Below are 21260 nucleotides of genomic sequence, written 5' to 3'. Positions count from 1 at the left end.
ATCCAGGATCAGATTCTTTCTTATTATTCTTTGTTAACTGAAATTAAGCCAGAGATCCCCACTTCAGGGTCCTCTGGCTTAATGCAAGCCAGGGTTTTGCATTCTTCAGCTTAGGATGCAGGTAACTTTGCCTTAATGCAAGCCAGGGTGAGGAAGAAGTGTGTGGCCATGGTGCTCAGCTAAGTCTTTGTAAACCATTGTTTATGAAGGGGTGGCTGACATCATTCAAATGTGGCTGAAGTCATCTGACTGTTCACCTATGGGTGACTGGAAGAGTTCTTTATGTGGGTTCAAATCACTGAGAGGAGAAGCAAAACACAGGGATGATGGCAAATCAACTACTCACTTTACATCTTTGCTTCCTGCTTGGGTCTGGGAGTTTTGTGCAATGGTGGGCTCCCTCCGCAATAGTGCTGTGTATGTCCTAGGTTTACAAGCCATGGGAGAAGGTTGTATGATCTGTCTGGATTTATGGATCATGCCCTTAATAACTAAAATAGCATGTTGTATCAATTCGTGTTCTGAGATGTATTTAAAGGGGGTTGCTCTACAAAACTGTTGCAGTGATGCCACATTTTCATAGTATTGTTGAATAACTACAGTTTACTTGAAATATTTCCAGTTTAAAACTGCAGATTATGTTAGATTATTTTAACCTGTTGGTAGTTTTATTATGGTTTTAATTTTTGTGAACTGCCCAGAGAGCTTCGGCTATTGGGCGGTATAAAAATGTAATAAATAAATAAATAAATAAATAAATATAAATAGATTTATGTTTATTGCGTGGCCGGTGAGGTGCAAGCTGTGTTGTAAACGCTCTTGTTCTCTTGTGTGTCATCCCAACAGGCAAACTTGGTCATGGTGACACTAACAGAGTATATAAACCTAAAGTTATCGAAGCTCTACAGGGAATGTTCATACGGAAAGTTTGTGCTGGAAGCCAATCGTCACTTGCTCTAACATCAACAGGGCAGGTAAGCAGTTTTGCAAATAAGTACACAAAAGTTACTAAATCAGAAATAGCCATTCATATCAGTGTAAGTTCTTTGTTGCCCATCAACTGTCTGGGGAAAAGAGAAGATTCATTCCATTTACAAAACCTTTTATGCCTCCTTACTATAGAATATTTGCAAACCTGGCAAGAAGTGTGTTGCGTTTTGCTCAATTCCTGTGTCTTACGTTTAATAGCAGGGATGGACAAGGTTATTCTGTCGAGGGCTGCATTCCCTCGTGGCTAACCTATTGGAGGACTTTTTCTACTTAGGCTGACAGCAGGTTGCCCATCCATGCTTTATAGAGTGCTTTTCAACTTGCTAAGTGCACAAACTGGCTTTCAATATTTTAAAGACCAAGTAATGAAGAGTCAAGTCTTTAAAGCATTGTGATACAGTAAAATGCACATCCTAAGTTTTAAAACTGCTGATGTATACACAGAGCTGGTGTCTTAAACCTCTTTTGAAGGTGTACATTGTGTGTCTTCCTGTAACAATTCATAAGTATACTGACAATAGAAAAAAGTTTAACAGGCATCCGATCTCTCTGGCAAAGAACAAAAATGGGGAGACAGTTTGATACTTCTTAGATATTAAAAATTGCAGGCAGAAATTTGTACTTGAAGCTCCTGGAGTTAGGGCTGCAGTGTTCAATCATCTAAACAATTAATTTTAAAAAACTTATAATTGATTTAAAAAGTCCCCTGACTAATTGGGAAGTAGATCTGTAATAAAAAAAATCCTTTAAAAACTGTGCCATCTTTAAAGAGGCAGGAATGCTTCTTCTAAGATTATGGCTGCTACAACACGTGTGTGATATAAGCATCAACCGCTTCTATCTTCAGTGCTAGTATCTTTACCTGTATTCAGATTTAATTGACTCAGACATCAGCTGAGTTAGCTGGATTCCTTTATTCAATTGACAGCCCTAACTGGACTGAGGGTGGGGCTTTTGGATTCATAACTGAGTTTGTTTTTTTGTATTCTGTATATTTTGGTCTAGGTGTATGCCTGGGGCTGTGGTGCGTGCCTAGGATGTGGTTCCTCAGAAGCGACGGCTCTCAGGCCGAAGCTAATCGAAGAGCTGGCTGCTACACGGATAGTGGATATTTCCATTGGGGACAGCCACTGCTTGGCACTTTCTCATGGTAAAATACAGCATATACGTAATGCTAATGCTAAGTTTTATTTTGGCAAATGTACACAGGTTTTCAGATGTGTTTAAAATTGTTGCCGTTCTTCGCTTCGGTTTAGATAATGAAGTTTATGCTTGGGGTAACAATTCCATGGGACAATGTGGCCAAGGGAACTCCACAGGTCCCATTACTAAACCAAAGAAAGTGAGTGGTTTAGATGGAGTAGCAATTCAGCAGATTTCAGCTGGAACATCCCATAGTCTTGCCTGGACAGCCCTTCCGAGAGACAGGTAAGTGACTGTATATTCCTTTAAAAAATAATTATATGCTTTTACACATCTAACTTGATCATAACACTTAAAAAAAAAAGTTCAGCTTGGTGTTTTTGAGTGGTGTCTCTTGTGGCTCTTTCCCCACCACAAGGGACCTTGTTTAATTTTCAAAACATATGTGTGCTTTTATATTTCCTTAGTTACCAGTATCTCCTGGCATTCTACCTTTAATCACTTGCATCAGCACATTTGCTTGTAACACTGGACTAATAGCAGCAGGACTTTGTGTTTTGCAATGTTGTTACGCCCCATTTATTTATCAAAAGAAGACTCTCACCTAACTGAGAGGGAGATTAAAACGAATTACAACCTCCTAGAAGAATGAAACAGGCTCTTGACTCGCATCACATGAGAGTGGTTGGTTTTTAAGTACTATATTATGTGCCAGATGTCCCCATTTTATCTCTCTCAGCAGGAAGACCTTGTTCTGTTCTTAAAGAGTCATTATTTTGATGTGGGATTTTTGCTTCATGACGTTCTTCTGTTTGATTGCAGACAAGTTGTTGCCTGGCATAGACCCTACTGTGTGGATCTCGAAGAAAGCACCTTTTCCCATCTCCGTTCTTTCCTTGAGCAGTATTGTGACAAAATTAATAGTGAGATTCCTCCTCTTCCTTTTCCTTCCTCAAGGTATTGTTTTATAAAGCAACTATGAAACCTTGTTGAATTTAAATTCTCTGTATTTATTTATTTATTTATTGCACTTAAATACCGCTCCCATAGCCAGGGCTCTGGGCGGTTTACAGAAATTCTAAAATTAAGATAAAAATGAGTATACAAAATTTAAAATTCTCAAACACAGAACATACACACATAAAGCATTAAAAACCGTTAAAAAAAACTAAACATGTGGGTGATTAAGATGTGCCGCCATATGCCTGGGCAAAGAGGAAAGTCTTAACCTGGCGCCGGAAAGATAGGAGCATTGGCGTCAGGCGAGCCTTGTCAGGGAGATCATTCCACAGTCTGGGGGCCACCACCGAAAAGGCCCTGTCCCTCGTTGCCACACTCCGAGCCTCTTTCGGAGTAGGCACCCGGAGGAGGGCCCTAGATGTTGAACATAGTGACCGGGTATATTCATGTCAGGAGAGGCGTTCCATCAGGTATTGTGGTCCCAAGCCGTGTAAGGCTTTATAGGTCAAAACCAGCACCTTGAATTGGGCTCGGAAACATAAAGGCAGCCAGTGCAAGCAGGCCAGAGCAGGCTAATGTTGGCTATTATTATGAATTATAACACAAGTATGAAGGCCATTGGCTTGCATTTTGAGGTATAGAGTTCATGTTAATGATTTAAATACCTTGAAATCAGCAGGACTGTTTGTGCTTTTAGTGCTTGGGACAAGTCCTTAACTGTAAGATAGAGGGCACATTTCCGTCAGTTCCCAATTAATTGTTCTCTCTGAGAATGTTTATCCTGTCTTTCCATCCCAAGAATATGCAAAGTGACTTAAAGATTGTTTTTGAAAAAACTCACAGTAAACCATCCAATGCCCTCTAGACGTATGAGACTACAACTCCTGGAAACACAAAACAGAGGCTGCAGTTGCGAGAACGCAGCAAGAGCAATGCTAAAGAGCACACAACTGCACAATATCTGATTAACTGTCAAGACAGTGGGGTAAAAGGAGTAATATAATATAAAAGAAATTATAACAAGATTGAACTATGCAACAAGCTATATAACATTTACATCAGTATACATATCAGAGTAATAGTTACAGAAAACAGGTTCATGAATTGGCAATAAATTACGGAGGAAGAGAAAACTTTATAGGACTCTGGATTTTACTCCTGTTTCACCGCAGCTTCCTGAGAACCTCGCTATAGTTATTGCAAAACATAAATGAGGTTACATATACGGAATTTGAAAGATAGGATAAGAGGTAATTTAAAGTGCAGCTAAGCAAGCGAAACTCGCCACCACTAATAAGCTTGTGCCATGGGAGAAAGGTGAGGCAATTCTTAAATTGTTCCTCTGTCCCAAAACATCTTTAAATGTCCTCCAAGCTGGATTGACTGAAGAAAACTACAAACTTTCAATTATAAGGTTAAACAGAGAAACATAAACAATTGTAAAGGAATAGCAATTCCTCTAACCTCAAATCCCAGGCAAGTTTCTGGAAAGCTTCAGGGGTGGTGAGTTTTTTGAGCAGCTGTGATCATTTTACCTTCAAGGTCTCTTTTATATATCTAATTACAAGGACTACAACTCCCGCCATCCTCAGGCAGCATGGGCTGATTCTAAAAGAAGCGGATAACACCAAATTCGAAAGAGCAGATCCAAACCCAAACACAGCATAATGACAGAAAACTCACAAGTCAAAGGCATGCTGAATAATAATAATGAGGAGGAGGAGGAGGAGGAGGAGAAGGAGAAGAAGTAGTCCTCAGTAAGAGCTTGTAGAAGAGAAGGGGCCCTAAGAATAATGTTCATGGGGAGAGTGTCATCACCAAAGCCTTGAGTATAGTTTGGTTGGCTTGTGGCCAATTCAGTTGGATATAGTTTACCTACAGTAAACTATATTCAATTGTTTATTCTTGGTAAACAATTAGAAGCTTTTTTCTGATATATGGAACTGTTACGCTTTATTTATTTATTTATTTATTTAATTACATTTATATACCGCCCCACAGCCGAAGCTCTCTGGGCGGTTTACAACATTTAAAAATAGTAAACATTAAAAGTATACAATTTAAACACACACACACACACACACACACACACACACACATAAAAACAGTATAAAAACAACAGTATCCATTTAAAAACAACAATTGTGGGGTCCATTAAAAACAAACTTAACGTTGTTAAATGCTGTTAAAATGCTGTTAAAAATGCTTTGAGGCTGTAGAATAAGGAAAGCACATGGAGAGGAAGAATTGTGGATAGCCACGAGGCATGGATTAATGGCAGCACCTTGGTTTTGCAGGGAGCATCACAATTTCCTGAAGTTGTGCCTGAAGCTGCTTTCTAACCACCTAGCCCTCGCATTAGCTGGCGGAGTAGCTACAAGCATTCTTGGAAGGCAGGCTGGTCCTCTTCGGAATTTATTATTTCGATTGATGGACTCTTCTGTCCCAGATGAAATACAGGAAGTAAGTGTCTTCAGCGTTTTCCTGACATGTGCCCTGTTCATTTAAGTTGGGAAGGCAGTCTAAAAATGTGACTCCCTAGGAACTGAAATCAGAAATCCTCTACAGGCCCTCTGGCTACTTTGATTATCACTCCCTCTGATGCTGAGCTTAAGCTGGCCATGCCAATGGTCTTGCTACAAAAGTGACCCATACACGCAAACAAGACAGAGGCATCCAGATACTTGGAGAATCTCAAAGTATACCAAAATGCTATATATGGATATGGGAGCAGGGAGGAAGTGAATGTGTTCCCAGCCCAGTGTGGCAGTTCATGTACCCACAGCCGCTCCGTTATCACATGTGCTCCAGAACCTCTTGGAGCTGGATGAGCCCAGAGGGCTGAAAATGGAGGGTGCCTTTGAAGCCATGGGGGGATTATATGGGGATTATATGGGGGGATTATCTCAATCCTTCCAGAGTGCAGGACACGGAATAACTGGCTCAAGTTAAAGGAAGCCAGATTCCAGCTGAACATCAGGAAAAACTTCCTGACTGTTAGAGCAGTACGACAATGGAATCAGTTGCCTGGTGAGGTTGTGGGCTCTCCCATACTAGAGGCCTTCAAGAGGCAGCTGAACAAGCATCTCAGGGATGCTTTAGGGTGGATTCCTGCATTGAGCAGGGGGTTGGACTCGATGGCCTTGTAGGCCCCTCCCAACTCTGCTATTCTATGATTCTATGTAGTACGTTGAAACTGGTGTGTTCAGTGGTTAGGATGGGGGGTGGGGAATGCATTAGAGAGCAAGAACTACAAGTTCAATCGCAGCTTTTAAAGCTCAGCTAAAAACTTTTCTTTTTCCTAAAGCTTTTAAAACTTGATTTTGTTCTGACTTTATACTGCTAGTTTTACCCTACCCTGTGTCTGTTTGGTGCATTCTCTTCCCCTACTTATTGTTTTATTATGATTTTATTAGAATGTAAGCCTATGCGGCAGGGTCTTGCTATTTACTGTTTTACTCTGTACAGCACCATGTACATTGATGGTGCTATATAAATAAATAAATAATATAATTTCAAAAAGTGTTAAGTGAAATATATTTTAAAAATGCTTTCAAACTTTGCTGAAATGGTTACAATAAGGTCTCATTCCAAATTTTAGGTTGTGATTGAGACACTCTCTGTTGGAGCAACAATGCTCCTGCCTCCCTTGAGAGAGAGGATGGAATTGCTGCATTCGCTTCTACCCCAGGGTCCTGACAGATGGGAGAGCCTATCAAAAGGGCAGGTAAAAAAGCCGCTTGGAATCTGTATTTGCTTGAAGATGCATCTGGAGCACTACCAAGTGCTGTGCTTATTACAGAGGATAATGTGAGGTTACTTTGGAAAGAACATACAATATTTTCCTCATATTTAAAATGCATTTTATTGTCTTTTATGATACTCCGATTTTAAATAGTTATTTGTAGTGAAAGGCACCACAAAGGATAAATCTAAGTCTCCATATACACATATACATTCATACTACCTTGCTGTGTAGTGGGAGGACTGTGGTGCATTAATTAAAAAGGATAGATAGTTGGTCAGTTTTTACAGGAAAATTTTTACAGAGAAATCGATCAAGCCATAGTTTGGCAGTTTAGCTGTTTGATTAAAACAGGAAGTAATTAAGCCCCATGTGAGAGGGGAGGAGGGAGCATGTGAGCACAACTTTTGTTTCTGCTCTTCCAAACCGTGGTTTGGAGGATTATCTGAACACATCCCCTTCATTATGCTTGATCCTTTTGTATAGCTCCCTGTAGTGCAGACACCTGCTGCCTAAAACTGAATATGCACAAGGAAATTAACTTCACTGGCTTCATTGCAGGCTGTTTAGTTTAAGGTATGGTTGTATGATCTATGTATTTTTGGGGGGAGACCTGAGATTTGCAGCTTAATTTTTAAAGGGTGTTTCTAGTCCTCATGAGGGAAGACGTGTTTGAAAACATAAAGACAAAAGTGCTAAAGGTTTAGAAATAAAGAAGGATGAACCGTAAATGTATTCATTTTACGAGTCCCTAGCAAAATTAATCAAGAGCTGAATTAGTTAATCTTGCATTCATTAAATTATTTCAGACTAAGAATGCCATAGAAAAATGGTGCAGTCACCAATGTTGATCGCTCACTCAAGTAAAAATGGCAACTATCATGTTGCTGAAAATTATATGCAAATTATGTGAATTAGTTAAGTAAATGAATAACCCTCATATGGCCCATCATACGTTTCAGTTTGGCCCTTAGTCCTGAGCAAGTTACTTGTCTCAATAAACTATTTTCCATTTTGATTTATTAACTTGGAGCTCTTGCCTAAAGAATCAAAAGAGAAGAAAGTCACCTTTCTTTTTTCCCTTCAGAGAATGCAGTTGGACATTATTCTGACAAGTTTGCAGGACCACACTCACGTGGCCTCCTTGCTTGGCTATAGCTCACCATCTGATGCTACAGATGTTTCTTCACTATGTATTGCCTATGGAAATATTTCTGATCCAACGTACGGTGCCCAAAGTAACCATCCAGACACTCATCTCGCTGAAATTTTAATGAAGACACTTCTGCGCAATTTAGGATTTTATACTGTAAGTTCTTAGAGCTTGAATTGTATGATCAAATACCAACCGGCTTAGGATAATTTAATACTATATACTCGGGCTGAACTGAATGCGAAGAGGACTTCTTGTTAAACTTTTTATCCCCCACAAAAATGTCCTTCTTTTCAGCAACTTTTCAAGGGATGACTGTGAAGAGGGCAACAGTTTCCCCCCCATTCAGAGTGAGGGCTTGAATGTATTGCCCCCACTCTGAATTGGCTTTATGACATTGTCATGTAGCCATATTGGACTATGTGATGCTGTGATACCACCCTACTGGTGACATGATCCAGCAAGAGAAGCTTCTTTTTCTTAGACAGACCATTCTTTGGTCCTCTAATTTACTAGTTAGAAATTTACTAGTTAGATCCTTTTTTAAAAATTATCTATTAGCTGAACAGCTTTCCAATCCTCGTACCTCAGCTTGTTTGGAGCAAACTTGAAAATCTGATGAATCTTCTGCCTATCTAGGATCAAGCATTTGGAGAGCTGGAAAAGAACAGTGACAAGTTTTTACTTGGGACATCGTCATCCGAAAACAGCCAGCCTGCTCACCTTCATGAGCTGCTCTGCTCCCTGCAGAAACAACTTCTGGCATATTGTCACATCAACAGTGTGAGTGAGGTGAGTGAGCGGCTTATCCTACATGTTGATAAGCATACTTTGTCCACTTGAAATGGAACAGTACAGATACTTGGCACTGGTTTTAGATAAATACCTTCTGTAGGCAACGTTCATAATTCTATTTTCAATGTTCAGAGGTGAGTGCAGTTGCCTGTCTGGTCAAACAGCACCATCCATACCCAAGAGGGAGTTGCCAGCAGGCTCAGTGTTTGCAGAAGTAAAAAAAAAAAAACCTAAGGGAGAAAATTCACCCTAAATATCCCAATGAGGACTGAGCATGCTCAGTGACCATCGAAGGTGGGTGGGTGGTGGATAGAAGAAAACTAGATGGGTGGGGAAATGGAATGGAATAGAGTATCCTGTAGGAGGGCATGGCATGGCTGACCCACTGAAACACTGAACAGGAGCACCTTCACACGGCAACGTTTTGCTTTAGGTCCCATTTGTAAAGCATATTTTGAATGTTCCCTTTGTTTCCAGAACTCAAGTAGCGTAGCGCTCCTGCACAAGCACCTTCAGCTTCTATTGCCGCATGCTTCCGATATCTATTCCCGCTCTGCTACTCTGTTGAAGGAGAGTTCATGGAATGGCAGCGTTGGGGAAAAACTACGAGGTGTGTATTGCGGATCAGATCATGTCTAAAATAAGGGTCACTAGCTGAAGAACTGGACTAGCTGAAAGAGTATATCTACCGCTCAGTTTTTTCTTCCAATTGTCCCTTTTTTTGCTAGATGTTTGTATCTGTTTATTTAGATGTGTCTCCACCGTGACAAATTGTGGGAATTAACACCACTTAAAAGAAATAACAGCCAAGCGAAATATTTATTTCTACCCACTTTTCCACTGCTACATAGAGAGCTCAAGTTGGCCTAAACCCCAAAAGCAAGGAACATAATCACAATAAAATCAACAGAAAATAGCAGAAATGGACTGACAAAAATGCCAGAGAGGGACAAAAAACCAAGGGCTCAGACAAAAGTCTTCAGATGCTGGCATAAGAATGTCAAAGGGGTGAGATGAATTTCTCTGGGCAGGGAGTTCTACATTCTGGGCGGTGCTACAGAAAAGACCCTCTCCCTCATTTTCAGCTGGCAGTGGGATACACCGGAGGGTCTCTTCTGCTGAGAGTCGTGAACGGACAGGGTAGTATGGGAGGAGAACAAAATGACCACTCAGTGTAAACATTACTTCAAATTGAAATTGCTCCAGGTCAGAATAACTCTACTTGAGATCTCTATTTGGTTCCTGAAGCCCTCATCTGTGTGGCTTCTAGGACAAGAGAGACAGCTTTTTTCAGTTGTAGTACCTAAACTATGGAACAGCCTCCCAAGAGAGGTTTGCCAGGCTCCTTTTCGGGCTGCTTTTATATGGGCTGTTAAGCCTATTTTCCTCTGGTGGACATTATTTTAGTTCCACCTTTGATGGTTTTTAGTCTGAAGCTGTTGATGTGGTTTTTAAGATGCCATTTTTAATTGTTGCTGTGATGTATATTTTTTATTTGTAAGTTGACTTTGATGTTATCAAAAGGCTGGATATAAATGCCCAAACACGTAAAATGACTTGAACCACCAAACTGCCAGCTGAAGCAAAGCTGATTAAGACCCCATTCAGACGACACCGTTAACCATGCTGCTTAAGGGTTTTTGGTAATCAGGTGCTTCTGCTAACCACATCGTGGTCGGATTCACTAATCCTGATCTGCAGCAGGGTTAGCGGCACTGACTTTGGCTTAAGGTGTTGTCTGACATGCGCCTGTGGTTAAGAGGCGGAAATCATAGAGCTAGCAGTATAGAGTGGCATAAATAGCCTAAATCGCACAACTGCCACCTCTTTTAGCACAAGGGCTGATGGGATACAGGGTGGAGCATTCGGAGGACTTAGTGCTCATCTAACTGCTTTGTGGTTAAGGAAAGGAAAGGAACCTCTTGTGCAAGCACTTGAGTCGTTGCTGACTCCTAGAGGGACGCCTGCTGATGTTTTCTTGGCAGACTTTGTAGTGGGGTGGTTTGCCATTGCCTTCCCCAGTCGCGATTACCTTTCCCCCAGCTAGCTAAGGTTAAGGTTAGTGGTTAAGCGTGTGGTTAAGGAAATTGGAAACCAGACAGGGTTAACAGTGTCGTGTGCGAGGGTATAGCTTGTGGTTAGTGCTAACCACAGAGAAGCATGGTTAAGCTAACCACAGAGTCCTCAGTGTCGTCTGACATTCTTCAAATGTCCAATCGGAAGGAGGCTTAAATTGTATATGGTTGGCAAAAGCAAAGCCTGTGAAATCTTATGCTACATCTGTTAGTCTATGATGCCACATCATTTTCCTAGCAAAATTCAAAAATCAGATTTTTACTAACGATATTATTTTTCTTCCCATTGCAGATGTGATTTACGTCTCTGCGGCAGGAAGCATGCTTTGCCAAATTGTTAATTCTTTGCTATTGCTGCCTGTATCAGTAGCCCGACCTTTATTGAGCTACCTGCTAGATCTGTTGCCTCCTCTGGATTGCCTTAATAGACTGTTGCCAGCTGCTGTGCTTTTAGAAGACCAAGAGCTACAGTGGCCTCTTCATGGTAAGGCAGTCAGAACACCACTTCCCTCTTTTAAAATGTGGGGATTGCAGAATGTGAATGGGTTGTTATCCTCTTCCCTCCCTCCTTAATGGCATTTTCGGTTAAGAAAAAAGACTGAAGCAGCATTGGAAAAACGCGGGAGGTTTACAGGAGGATGACTGTGTCAGTTGGACCCCCTGTGAAAATGTGAGTGAAGGGGACTTCGCATTTTAAGGGTTGTTTTTACCTCTTCAACATTTTCTAAGGCAATTTCAATGAGCTTTATTCCCCATAAACATTTTTTTTCTGAATGAGCTGTTTCTGAAGTGGGCACTCCAATGCAGATCATGTGCCCTCAGATGGTCCCCGTTCATCTCAGTGGAGGAAACTCTTTGTGAATGAATACACACATGGGATGGTTCCTTCCACTGAAACAAATGGGGAAGCTGTTTTAGACAGAGAAGCCTATGTATGCGTTGGGTCTCCTGTGCTGGGGGCCCATCTCTGGAGAGGGGCAAACTGGCATTCTCCAACAACACCTTAGCATTGAAAATGCTGGCTATTAATCTCTCTAGGTGGGACCGAACTGGTTGATCCAGCTGGAGTGCCCTTGCCACAGCCTGCGCAGTCATGGGTGTGGCTTGTAGACCTCGAAAGAACCGTGGCTCTGCTTATCGGACGCTGTCTTGGTGGGATGCTTCAAGGATCTCCTGTATCACCTGAGGAGCAAGATACTGCTTACTGGTTGAAAACGCCACTGTTCAGTGATGGAGTTGAAATGGACATTCCACAATTAGGTAATGCTAATGGATATTCCACAATGGGATGGGGTGTATGGATAAATGGGCTCAGTTATATATTATACTGGAGTATTCAGGGAAAGGCCATGGCTTTCTATAAAATATCTTATCTATCTATCCATCCATCCATACATACTGGCTGACGAGACCACATCACGCCTGTCCTTTTCCAGCTTCATTGGCTGCCAGTCCAGGTCCGGGCCCGATTCAAAGTGCTGGTATTAACATTTAAAGCCCTAAATGGCTTGGGACCAGGCTATCTGAAGGAATGCCTCTTCCCATATGTACGGTCATCCTCAGGGGCCCTTGTCCGCGAGCCCCTGCCAAAGGAAGTGAGGCAGGTGGCTACCAGGAGGAGGGCCTTCTCTGCTGTGGCACCCCGGCTGTGGAATGAGCTCCCCAGGGAGGTTCGCTTGGCACCTACATTATATGCTTTTAGATGCCAGGTGAAGACCTTTTTATTCTCCCAGTATTTTAACAGTCTATAAATTAATTTGAACTTGCTGTCTTAAATTTGTATTTTAAATTTGTATTTTTTCATTGCTGCTGTTTTTATCTTGGTTGTGCTTTTATATTGTATTTTATATTATGGTTTTATACTGTTGTTTTATTCTTGAATTGTCTTAATTTTGTAAACCGCCCAGAGAGCTTCGGCTATTGGGTGGTATAGAAATGCAATAAATAAATAAATATAGTATAAATACCATTTTAAAACCCTAAAAATTCAATTCAACAAGGAATACAATAAAAACAGCAGCAATTGTCCATTAAAAACACACACACAAAAGTAATATAATAATAAATGCTGCCTTTGTGGAAGCATAAATATCTAACCTGTTTTGGAAGATTTCTAATGATTGATTGTTTCCTTTTATTGGACTCCTATGTATAATTGCTGCTGTTTTTATTCTATTCCTTGTTGAATTAAATTTGTATGGCTCTAAAGTGGCATTTATCCCGTTTTAATACTATTGTAAGCTGATGTATGAAGGCTTTTCCTCCTTGAAAAGCAAGGCATTGCCCATTGAGGACTGTTCATTGCCCACAGAATACTTGTGTGGGGGCGAGGAAATGGAGTATTCAGGGAAATGTCATGGCTGGCTGGAACCCTGAACAGGAGCACTCCATTGGTCTCACCTGTAGATACCTAAACAAATAAATGATGAAATGAACACCTGCCTTTTCCGCATTGTTCTAGATAAATCCATGAGTTCCCTTCTGGAGGTTGCCCTCTCTGGAAATGAAGAACAAAAACCGTTTGATTACAAGCTGCACCCAGAAATCTCAGTCTTTGTGGATTTGGCCTTGGGCTGTGCCAAGGAGCCTGCCCGTAGCCTCTGGATCAGCATGCAGGACTATGCTGTTAGCAAAGGTGAGTTCTTGGAAGGGCCCGTCATCTTAGGGTCACCCCATTGTTGAGTAAACTGTCCAGAAGTTCAGCGAAATTTTATGTTAAGTTTCTGTTGGAAGATAAGTCCTCAAAAGTAACTTTGGCTGTTGCCAAATTTCTTACAGCGGCGGCCAGGATTAGACCTCTCTGTGTATTAGACGAAAGTTGACAATAGCTCTAACTGTCTGATGTTTCATGTTTGATTCTTGTTTTTTCATGGATCTATGGATCGCAGTAAAGAGGTATGGTATGGTATAGTTCTTGGAAGGAGAACACGCACGCTGGCGAATAGTGTCTTCTCCCCCTTATGTGCCAAAGGAGACAATGAACCAGAGCTGAACACAGTAGGCATAGGAGCTATTTATGCTTATCTTGGAGAAGGAGGCCTTTCCTTTCAGTTCAGCTTTATTGTTTATAACCTTAGGTCATCCAAGTATAATAGGAAGAAAATATCCAGAATATTACAAAAGTAGAATTGGACAAGCTAAGAACATAGATAAAAGAAAATGACTAATAATTTAGAGCTAAGAAACTAAAGTTAATGATAAAAATTGCCTGATACTAATTTCCAACTTTTAAAAAAGTCTCTGTTACCCAAACCAAAAATAAAACATTCAAGGCTAAATACTACTACTACTACTACTACTACTACTTCTAAAATAATAATAATAATTTTAAAACAATAAACTTTCTCCGATACAGTCTATTTCATCTCCCTTTTTAAATCTGGTGTGAATTTTAGCCTAATGCTTTTAGTATTTTTTAAAAAAAGTTTTTTTATTTTTTAAAACAAATGGGTTGGGATCTATTTAAGCACTTTCAACAAATTTAGTAGTAATGAAATGTGGGGGAAGGATGTTCCATATATCTTGAGGTATACAGTTTAGGACAGAAAAGCTGGCTGATAGTTTGTTGATTTGTTGATGCTGTTTTTTGACTTCGGATAACTTTGTTTCTTCCTCACCCCTGAATCCCCCTTTCAGACTGGGACAGTGCCACCTTGAGTAGCGAGTCGCTTTTGGATACCGTGTCTAGATTTGTTCTTTCTGCCCTCCTAAAACATACAAATTTACTCAGTCAAGCAAGTGGTGAAAGCAGGCAAGTATCCAGAAAGCATCTTGAGACATTTTATCTTACGTTTGTGGTGATGGTCTGTCCTCACACCCAATATGGATTTTTTTGCACCTTTAGGTATCAGCCTGGCAAAGCATTAGTAGAAGTATATCGCTGTGTGTATAAAGTTCGGAGTCGTTTGCTCGCTTGCAAGAACATGGAACTTATTCAGACTAGGTCATCCTCAAGAGATAGATGGGTAAGGCTGAAGACCAGCTCCACTTTCTTATGTAGCGCAAGGAATTTGTTCTAACTTTAAAAGACTGCACAGATGGTTTATTTCTTTGAGATGGAAAATTGTGTGAGCGTTTCTCTTCATTTTGCTTATTTTAAATCATGTTTAAATGTGCACAGTGTGTCCATCTTTCTATCAGAAACTTTTTAATAATTATTATTATTTCTTACCCGCCTCTCCATTTTGATCGAGGTGGGGAACAACAATAAATGGCAAAATACATAAGACTGAATTAAAACATAATATACATTGTTAAAACATCCTAAAAAACATTCTAAAAACATCTTAAAACTCCACTGGATAGGCCTGCCGGAAGAGATCAGTCTTTATAGCTTTCTTGAATGCCAGTAGACTGTTAAGTTGACGAGTCTCTTCCAGCAGGCCATTCCACAGTCTGGGGGCAGCAGAAGAGAAGGTCCTCTGGGTAACAGTTGTCAATCTAGTTTTGGTTGACTGAAGGAGATTCTTCCCAGAGGACCTGAGTGTGTGGGGCGGATTGTACGGGAGAAGGCGATCCCGCAGTAGCCTGCACCCAAACCATGTAGGGCTTTAAAGGTGATTGATTATCTCCTGTTTTCTCTGTAGTTATTTTATATCGTTTTATGGAGTGTTTTGTCCACTACTTTCAGCTTTGGAGGAGCAGTTTATCAATCCTTAAAATAAAGGAGGAGGAACTGTAGCTGTTCCTTCCTGTGACTGAATGCAGGAATGGCCCCTCTGCCCTCCTGTCAAATTGCTTGAAGGTGAAGGAAATGGGAACCTTTAACACCAAGCCATGGGAGCTTTTCTTGCTGGCCTTCCTCTCCCACTTCTTTTCTTAATGCGCTTATCTCCTGCAGGTGTGTGAGGAACAAAATGCTGGACCACGTGGACCTTCTTGGTCTGATTCCCTTGGGCTCCTCTTATGTTCCTGAGCTGTCAAAGTAGTTAAGAATTTGACGTAGCAGTGCCATTCATCTGGCATTTGCCTTCCCTTTGAAGGTTCTGTGATACTGGCCCAGTCTGCAGCAGATGGAAGGCAGCATGCTCGCTTGCTCCAGCACAGTCCTAACTGCCCATGGCTTAAACAGTGCATAGTTAGACATGACATGTGAACTGGATCACTGTGTGTTAGCTGCTCTTCTCCAGCTATTGTTAAGTATTCAGCCTCAAATGAAAGCGGTGGAGACTGGATCCGACAACCCCCTTTGGGTTTCCAGATATGACGCTGTTCTCAAAGGGTGCCGTGTTAGAATACAGTGGCTATTTCAGCTACGCTTAGGCAGTCCCCGTGTCCATACGGCACTCGAGTTGAAGCCAAAATAACCCACTTTGTGTGATAATTGGTTGAATGTATCCACACTCACACAAGGGCTGGTAGTCCTGCCGCCATACCATTGCGTCATAGTTTCAGAAATGTTTGCAGTGATACTCATCCTTTGACCTGTGCTTGTTGCGAAACGTTTTGCTATGAATTCAGCTACGGCGCCCCAAAAGATTGCGTGACTGAGCTGTTGCTCCGTGCAAACCCTGAATGATCATTATGGCCTGTTTCATTTAAGAATATGCAACATTCACACCACTTTCCTCGGAATTCATTGTTTGGGGAAAGGCATTTTCTTCATGTAAACGTAGTTTTCCTTTCCCCAGATGTCAGAAAATCCGGAATCTTCAGACATTGATGCCCAAGAAAACTCCTTTACTCGGACCATTGATGAAGAAGCGGAGATGGAAGAACAAGCAGAAAGAGATAGAGAAGAGGGGCATCCCGAACAAGAAGATGAAGAGGAAGAAAGAGAGCATGAAGTTATGACAGCCGGCAGTAAGTAAAGATTGGGCGATGTCCCGCAGAAGCTTCTTCAGTGGGAGTCCCATTGAAATGAATGGAGCTTTCAAACAGGAGTTTTATCTGTGGGCAAATAACATTCATCTGAATAATTTTTTCAGCCATTTAGCTTTGCCTAGAAGTTAAGACTTTTGTTTTTGTGTTGCATGTTACAGAAATATTTCAATGTTTTCTATCAGCCCGTGAAGTAGCTCGCAGTCGAGATCGGGAGCGAATAAATGGTGGGACGGGGGCTCGACTCGATGACCAGCCCCCGCAGTCCCAGCAAGAACGCCGAGTCAGCAGAGACCTCCCGGAGGGACAAGACGTGTACACGGCTGCGTGCAACTCTGTGATCCATAGGTGTGCCTTGCTGATCTTGGGAGTCAGCCCTGTTATTGAGGAGCTGCAGAAACAAAGGGAGGAAGGACAGTTGCAGCAGCCGTCAAGTGGCACTCCGGAAGGGATTGGACTCATGACTAGGTGTGGTTTATGAATTGTGCAACACTTTTGAATAATCCTAGGTGACCAGCTAAGGTGGGGTGGACCTGCCATATCCTTAAGACTTGGCCTCAAAGGCTCTGCTGTATGTCCCGCCACAGTTAGAGGTGCAGTGGGCAGGTGTAAAAGTCAGGGTCTTTACTGTGGTGGCACCTGGATTGTGAAATGTGCTTCTAGGGGGAAAACTGCTGTGCCTCTCTTTTTATTTATTTATTACATTTTTATACTGCCCAATAGCCGAAGCTCTCTGGGCGGTTCACAAAAATTAAAACCATAATAAAACAACCAACAGGTTAAAAACACAAATATAAAATACAGTACAAAAAGCACAACCAGGATAAAACCACGCAGCGGAAATTGATATAAGATTAAAATACAGAGTTAGAACAGTAACATTTAAATTTGTTAAAATTAAGTGTTAAAATACTGAGAGAATAAAAAGGTCTTCAGCTGGCGACGGAAAGAGTACAGTGTAGGCACCAGGCAGACCTCTCTGGGGAAGCTCATTCCACAGCCGGGGTGCCACAGCGGAGAAGGCCCTGCTCCTAGTAGCCTAGTATTACACTTAGACGGGCACTTAAGACACATCTGCTTCAGCAGGCTTTTGGTTATTCTTTGTTGCGTTGGAACTTCAGTCCAGCTACTTCTGTGGTGTTCTTTGAGATTGTTATTACATTAGCAATTATGTAAGATTACTTGTTTTCTTTCATGGATTTATTTATTTATTTATTTATTTATTACATTTTTATACCGCCCAATAGCCGAAGCTCTCTGGGCGGTTCACAAAAGTTAACTTACTTGCTCTGCTTTCTGGTGCACTTTTTACCAGGCTGTTAGATGTTTTGATTATAGTTGTATAGAAAAATGGGAAGGAAATATATGATAAAGCCCATGAGACGTGCCGTGGGGTCATAGCAACATGGGAAGCTGCCTTTGGCTGAGTCAGACCCTTGGTCCGTCCAGCCCAGTATTGTCGACACTGACTGGCAGCAGAGTCTCAGGGTTTCAGGCAGGATTCTTTCCTAGCCGTACCTGGAGATGCCGGGGATCGAACCGGGGACCTTCTGCATGCAAAGCAGGGCCACTGAGTTATGGTTTGTGTTGGCTCTACGTAAACGAAGGAGGTGTGTGCGTAGAGCTGTCCCTGTGAAAGGAGAAAGCGTTGTTTGAGAGGGCACATGACAGGCACATCAGAGCTCCCTGCGCATGCAAGTGCAGAACCACATACAGCGTGAAACTGAACATTTAAGACAAATGGAAATATTGTGGGAGCTGTTTCCTTACTCTGCACGGTTTCTTTTTTCTCTTCTCCACGCCTGTATGAGGCAGAAGCGAAAGTCTTACTGCAGAGAGTCGCTCAGTCCACTCCACTTCAAGTTACAAACTGATAAAATCCAGGAGTGAATCCGATTTATCTCAGCCTGAATCAGATGAAGAAGGCTACTCACTGGTAGGAAAAATAATCTGAAGCCTTGCTTAATGTCACTCGTGTTGGCGCAGCTGTTCCAAATGGGCTCTCAGTGCTGGGAGTCCATATCTCCTGTTGGACGGCGATCTGATTTCAAATCCATTCTGGACTTGGGCAAACTACTGGCCCAGAAATGTGCATGGAGAGACTGCATGTAAAGGGGTTTTATTATTTCCGTTGCTGAATTTCAACTTTCTTTTGCCCACTATGTAAAGTGGACTTCAAAATTCATTTGGAGTTTGAATAGTTGCTAGAGATACGGTGCAGAGGACTGCATTTACCCGTCTTTTACATTAAAAAAGGATGAGATTCAAAAGAAGCTGGCGCTCCTTTTGCTTATTTCCCCTCCCTTTTCCCTTTTCCCTTTTCCCTTTTCCCTTTTCTGCCATGTCTTTTAAAGTGTCCACTGCTATTTAAATTCTAAAGAACCAGCTTGAGGGCCTGGGTGGGCATTACATAACTGTAGTAAGCAAGGAATAACGGTATAACACTCTTGTTGTTTTTCACTGTAGAACGGAAGGCGAAATGTGGATTTGGACTTGGCATCATCCCATAGGAAAAAGGGTAATATTTTTGTGTGTAAATGTATTGCAGCTGTTTAAAAGCACTCAGTTTCTCTAAAGCAGTGATCGTGAAACCTCCTAGCTTCAGAAAACCCTTTCCAGCTCCTCTTGTTTGCTACAGGGCCCCTCTGTGATGCAAGGAAAAGGGTTCTATGAAGCACATAGACAGTTCACTAAGATATTGACCGAGCCTTTTGGCTTCCCCGTGGCTCCCTCTGGGATTTGAATGTGTTCCCGCTTCTTCTCAAGGCATCTCTGCGGCTACGCCTTACTAAGGAATATTGCTAATGGCAGACAAGCTGCCTTCTGAGCAGCTTTGCCAGTCAATATTAATCAGCTTACCCTTAGAAACTCCTAAGGAACCCCATGATTCTCAAAATAAATAAATACACCCTGTTTGAGAACCCACTGCTTTAAATTGGTTCTAAGTTTGGATTTCTGATGCTAGAAATCAACAGTGGGAGCCTTTCCTCTTGTGCTGTGCTCCCTCAGGAGCGTAAACAGGTGCTGTTTGCCACTTAGCTGCTTAAGCCGAGCGGTGCTGGATCAGATCAAAGCCCTGTGCCTATTGGGAAGCCCACAACAGAAGAATAATGCCATAGCACCCTCCCTCTCATGTGCCCCAGCGACTGGTATTGAGAGGTGTAATGCCTCTGATGTAATGCTGGAAGTAATATGTAGCCATTGTGATTGGTACCCTTTCTCTGGGGGTGCAGTTGCTATTTGCCCCAGGTGAGTGGGCGAGTTGCAAAGATGAATTACCCTGTCTGAGCAAATCAGAGCTGGCTGGAAGAAGCCACCTGAGCCTTTTCAGGAAGTTGCTCCAGTTCTGTGCTTGAGGCTGTTCCTTTGTCCCTGCTTTGTTGTCCTTGGAAAGTACCTTCGGGCTGAGCACTCATCAGCCTTTGGGCCGATTCATGATTGCGATGTGACCCCTGACATGCTCCTTCCCTGGCCCCTAAAAGACTCTTGGTTTTGGTCCTGACCCTGTGGAGATGCATCCTCTTTGGGCAGCACCTATCCCACGAGTAAGCATTGAGCCCAGCCTGTTGCCTGACCCTGCACTTAGCACACTCTGCTGTTTTACATGTGTTCATGGGTTAATTTAATAGGGGATGAGAGCTATAGTATCCAGAAACGCCCTGTTAATTAGCACATAGTTAGCCTTAATTGTACACGTGGTAAGGGGGGTATAAAATGGTGTAATTCCTCATGGTTTTCCTACTGCAGGAGGTTTTAGAGGCTGCACATTTATGGGCGTTGTTCAAACATAAACACTTGCCCCCTTCCTTATAGCTGTTTTCCATGTATGGACAGAATGCAGATTGAATGTTGTCTTCCGTACCAAATGTCTCTCTTGTCTTCTGATTCTTGTGTGGTAGTGTGTTTACTCCTTTTTGGCCAGTTGAGCCCCAGAAAAAAGAAGAGCTTCAAGCAAGTACATGATGGCATGTTCTGATTTTATTTTCTCTCTCTAGCTTGCCTACATACTTTATAAAACATGAAATATGTATAGCAGCTGTTCCACATTCATTATGAAAATTCCATTACTAGAAACTGGCATATAAGGACAAGTAAACACGGGGTTACGTTTTCTGTCTAATGTTCAAGCATAGACTAAGCTCCTTAGGCATAAGTATGCACAACATTGAGCTAAAATTGGAATTACAAGAATGCATTAAGTGTACTTCCATTTATGTTCAGGGCATTGCAGCTGAGAGGATCAATGACGTGTGTACTTGGCATGTTTCAGAAGCCAGGTCCGTTTTTGTGAACCGCCCAGAGAGCTCCGGCTATTGGGCGATATAGAAATGTAATAAAATAAAATAAAATAAAATAAAATCTCCTGTATGTTGACCCTAAAGAGTGAATTTTGAGATTTTCTGCCAGTGTAATACTGAGCAAGATTAACTACGGAGCTTGAATCCAAATATAATTCAGTTGTGATACAACTGAATGCTAGCTCATAAGAATAGGCAGCTTCCCCCAGGATTTCTTGAGGAAGTATTTGCACCCAAACTGTCACAACCTAATTAAGAAACCTTAAAATGGGAGTAAAGAA

General features: G+C 41.8%; 1 protein-coding gene across 8 annotated transcripts in view; it reads left to right on the top strand.

Annotated features, from left to right (window-relative positions):
• Positions 1 to 21260, top strand: part of HERC1 (HECT and RLD domain containing E3 ubiquitin protein ligase family member 1) — a 98539-nt gene that overhangs the window by 23077 nt on the left and 54202 nt on the right. For 7 of the 8 annotated variants that reach the window (XM_063142685.1, XM_063142688.1, XM_063142686.1 and 4 more), the window contains exons 8-25: positions 847 to 974; positions 1996 to 2140; positions 2247 to 2418; positions 2956 to 3090; positions 5391 to 5556; positions 6695 to 6820; positions 7926 to 8147; positions 8631 to 8783; positions 9264 to 9396; positions 11154 to 11345; positions 11900 to 12121; positions 13323 to 13496; positions 14498 to 14612; positions 14706 to 14826; positions 16492 to 16663; positions 16843 to 17149; positions 18497 to 18617; positions 19148 to 19199. In XM_063142685.1, the coding sequence (XP_062998755.1) occupies positions 847 to 974; positions 1996 to 2140; positions 2247 to 2418; positions 2956 to 3090; positions 5391 to 5556; positions 6695 to 6820; positions 7926 to 8147; positions 8631 to 8783; positions 9264 to 9396; positions 11154 to 11345; positions 11900 to 12121; positions 13323 to 13496; positions 14498 to 14612; positions 14706 to 14826; positions 16492 to 16663; positions 16843 to 17149; positions 18497 to 18617; positions 19148 to 19199 (2856 nt within the window). The remainder of the gene's footprint in view (positions 1 to 846; positions 975 to 1995; positions 2141 to 2246; positions 2419 to 2955; positions 3091 to 5390; positions 5557 to 6694; positions 6821 to 7925; positions 8148 to 8630; positions 8784 to 9263; positions 9397 to 11153; positions 11346 to 11899; positions 12122 to 13322; positions 13497 to 14497; positions 14613 to 14705; positions 14827 to 16491; positions 16664 to 16842; positions 17150 to 18496; positions 18618 to 19147; positions 19200 to 21260) is intronic. The other variant, XM_063142687.1, reaches the window with a different exon arrangement.

This window comes from Elgaria multicarinata, chromosome 16 (assembly GCF_023053635.1).
Source record: "Elgaria multicarinata webbii isolate HBS135686 ecotype San Diego chromosome 16, rElgMul1.1.pri, whole genome shotgun sequence".
In the NCBI taxonomy this organism is placed as follows: Eukaryota; Metazoa; Chordata; class Lepidosauria; order Squamata; family Anguidae; genus Elgaria; species Elgaria multicarinata.
This window is presented reverse-complemented; position numbering and strand designations above follow the sequence as displayed.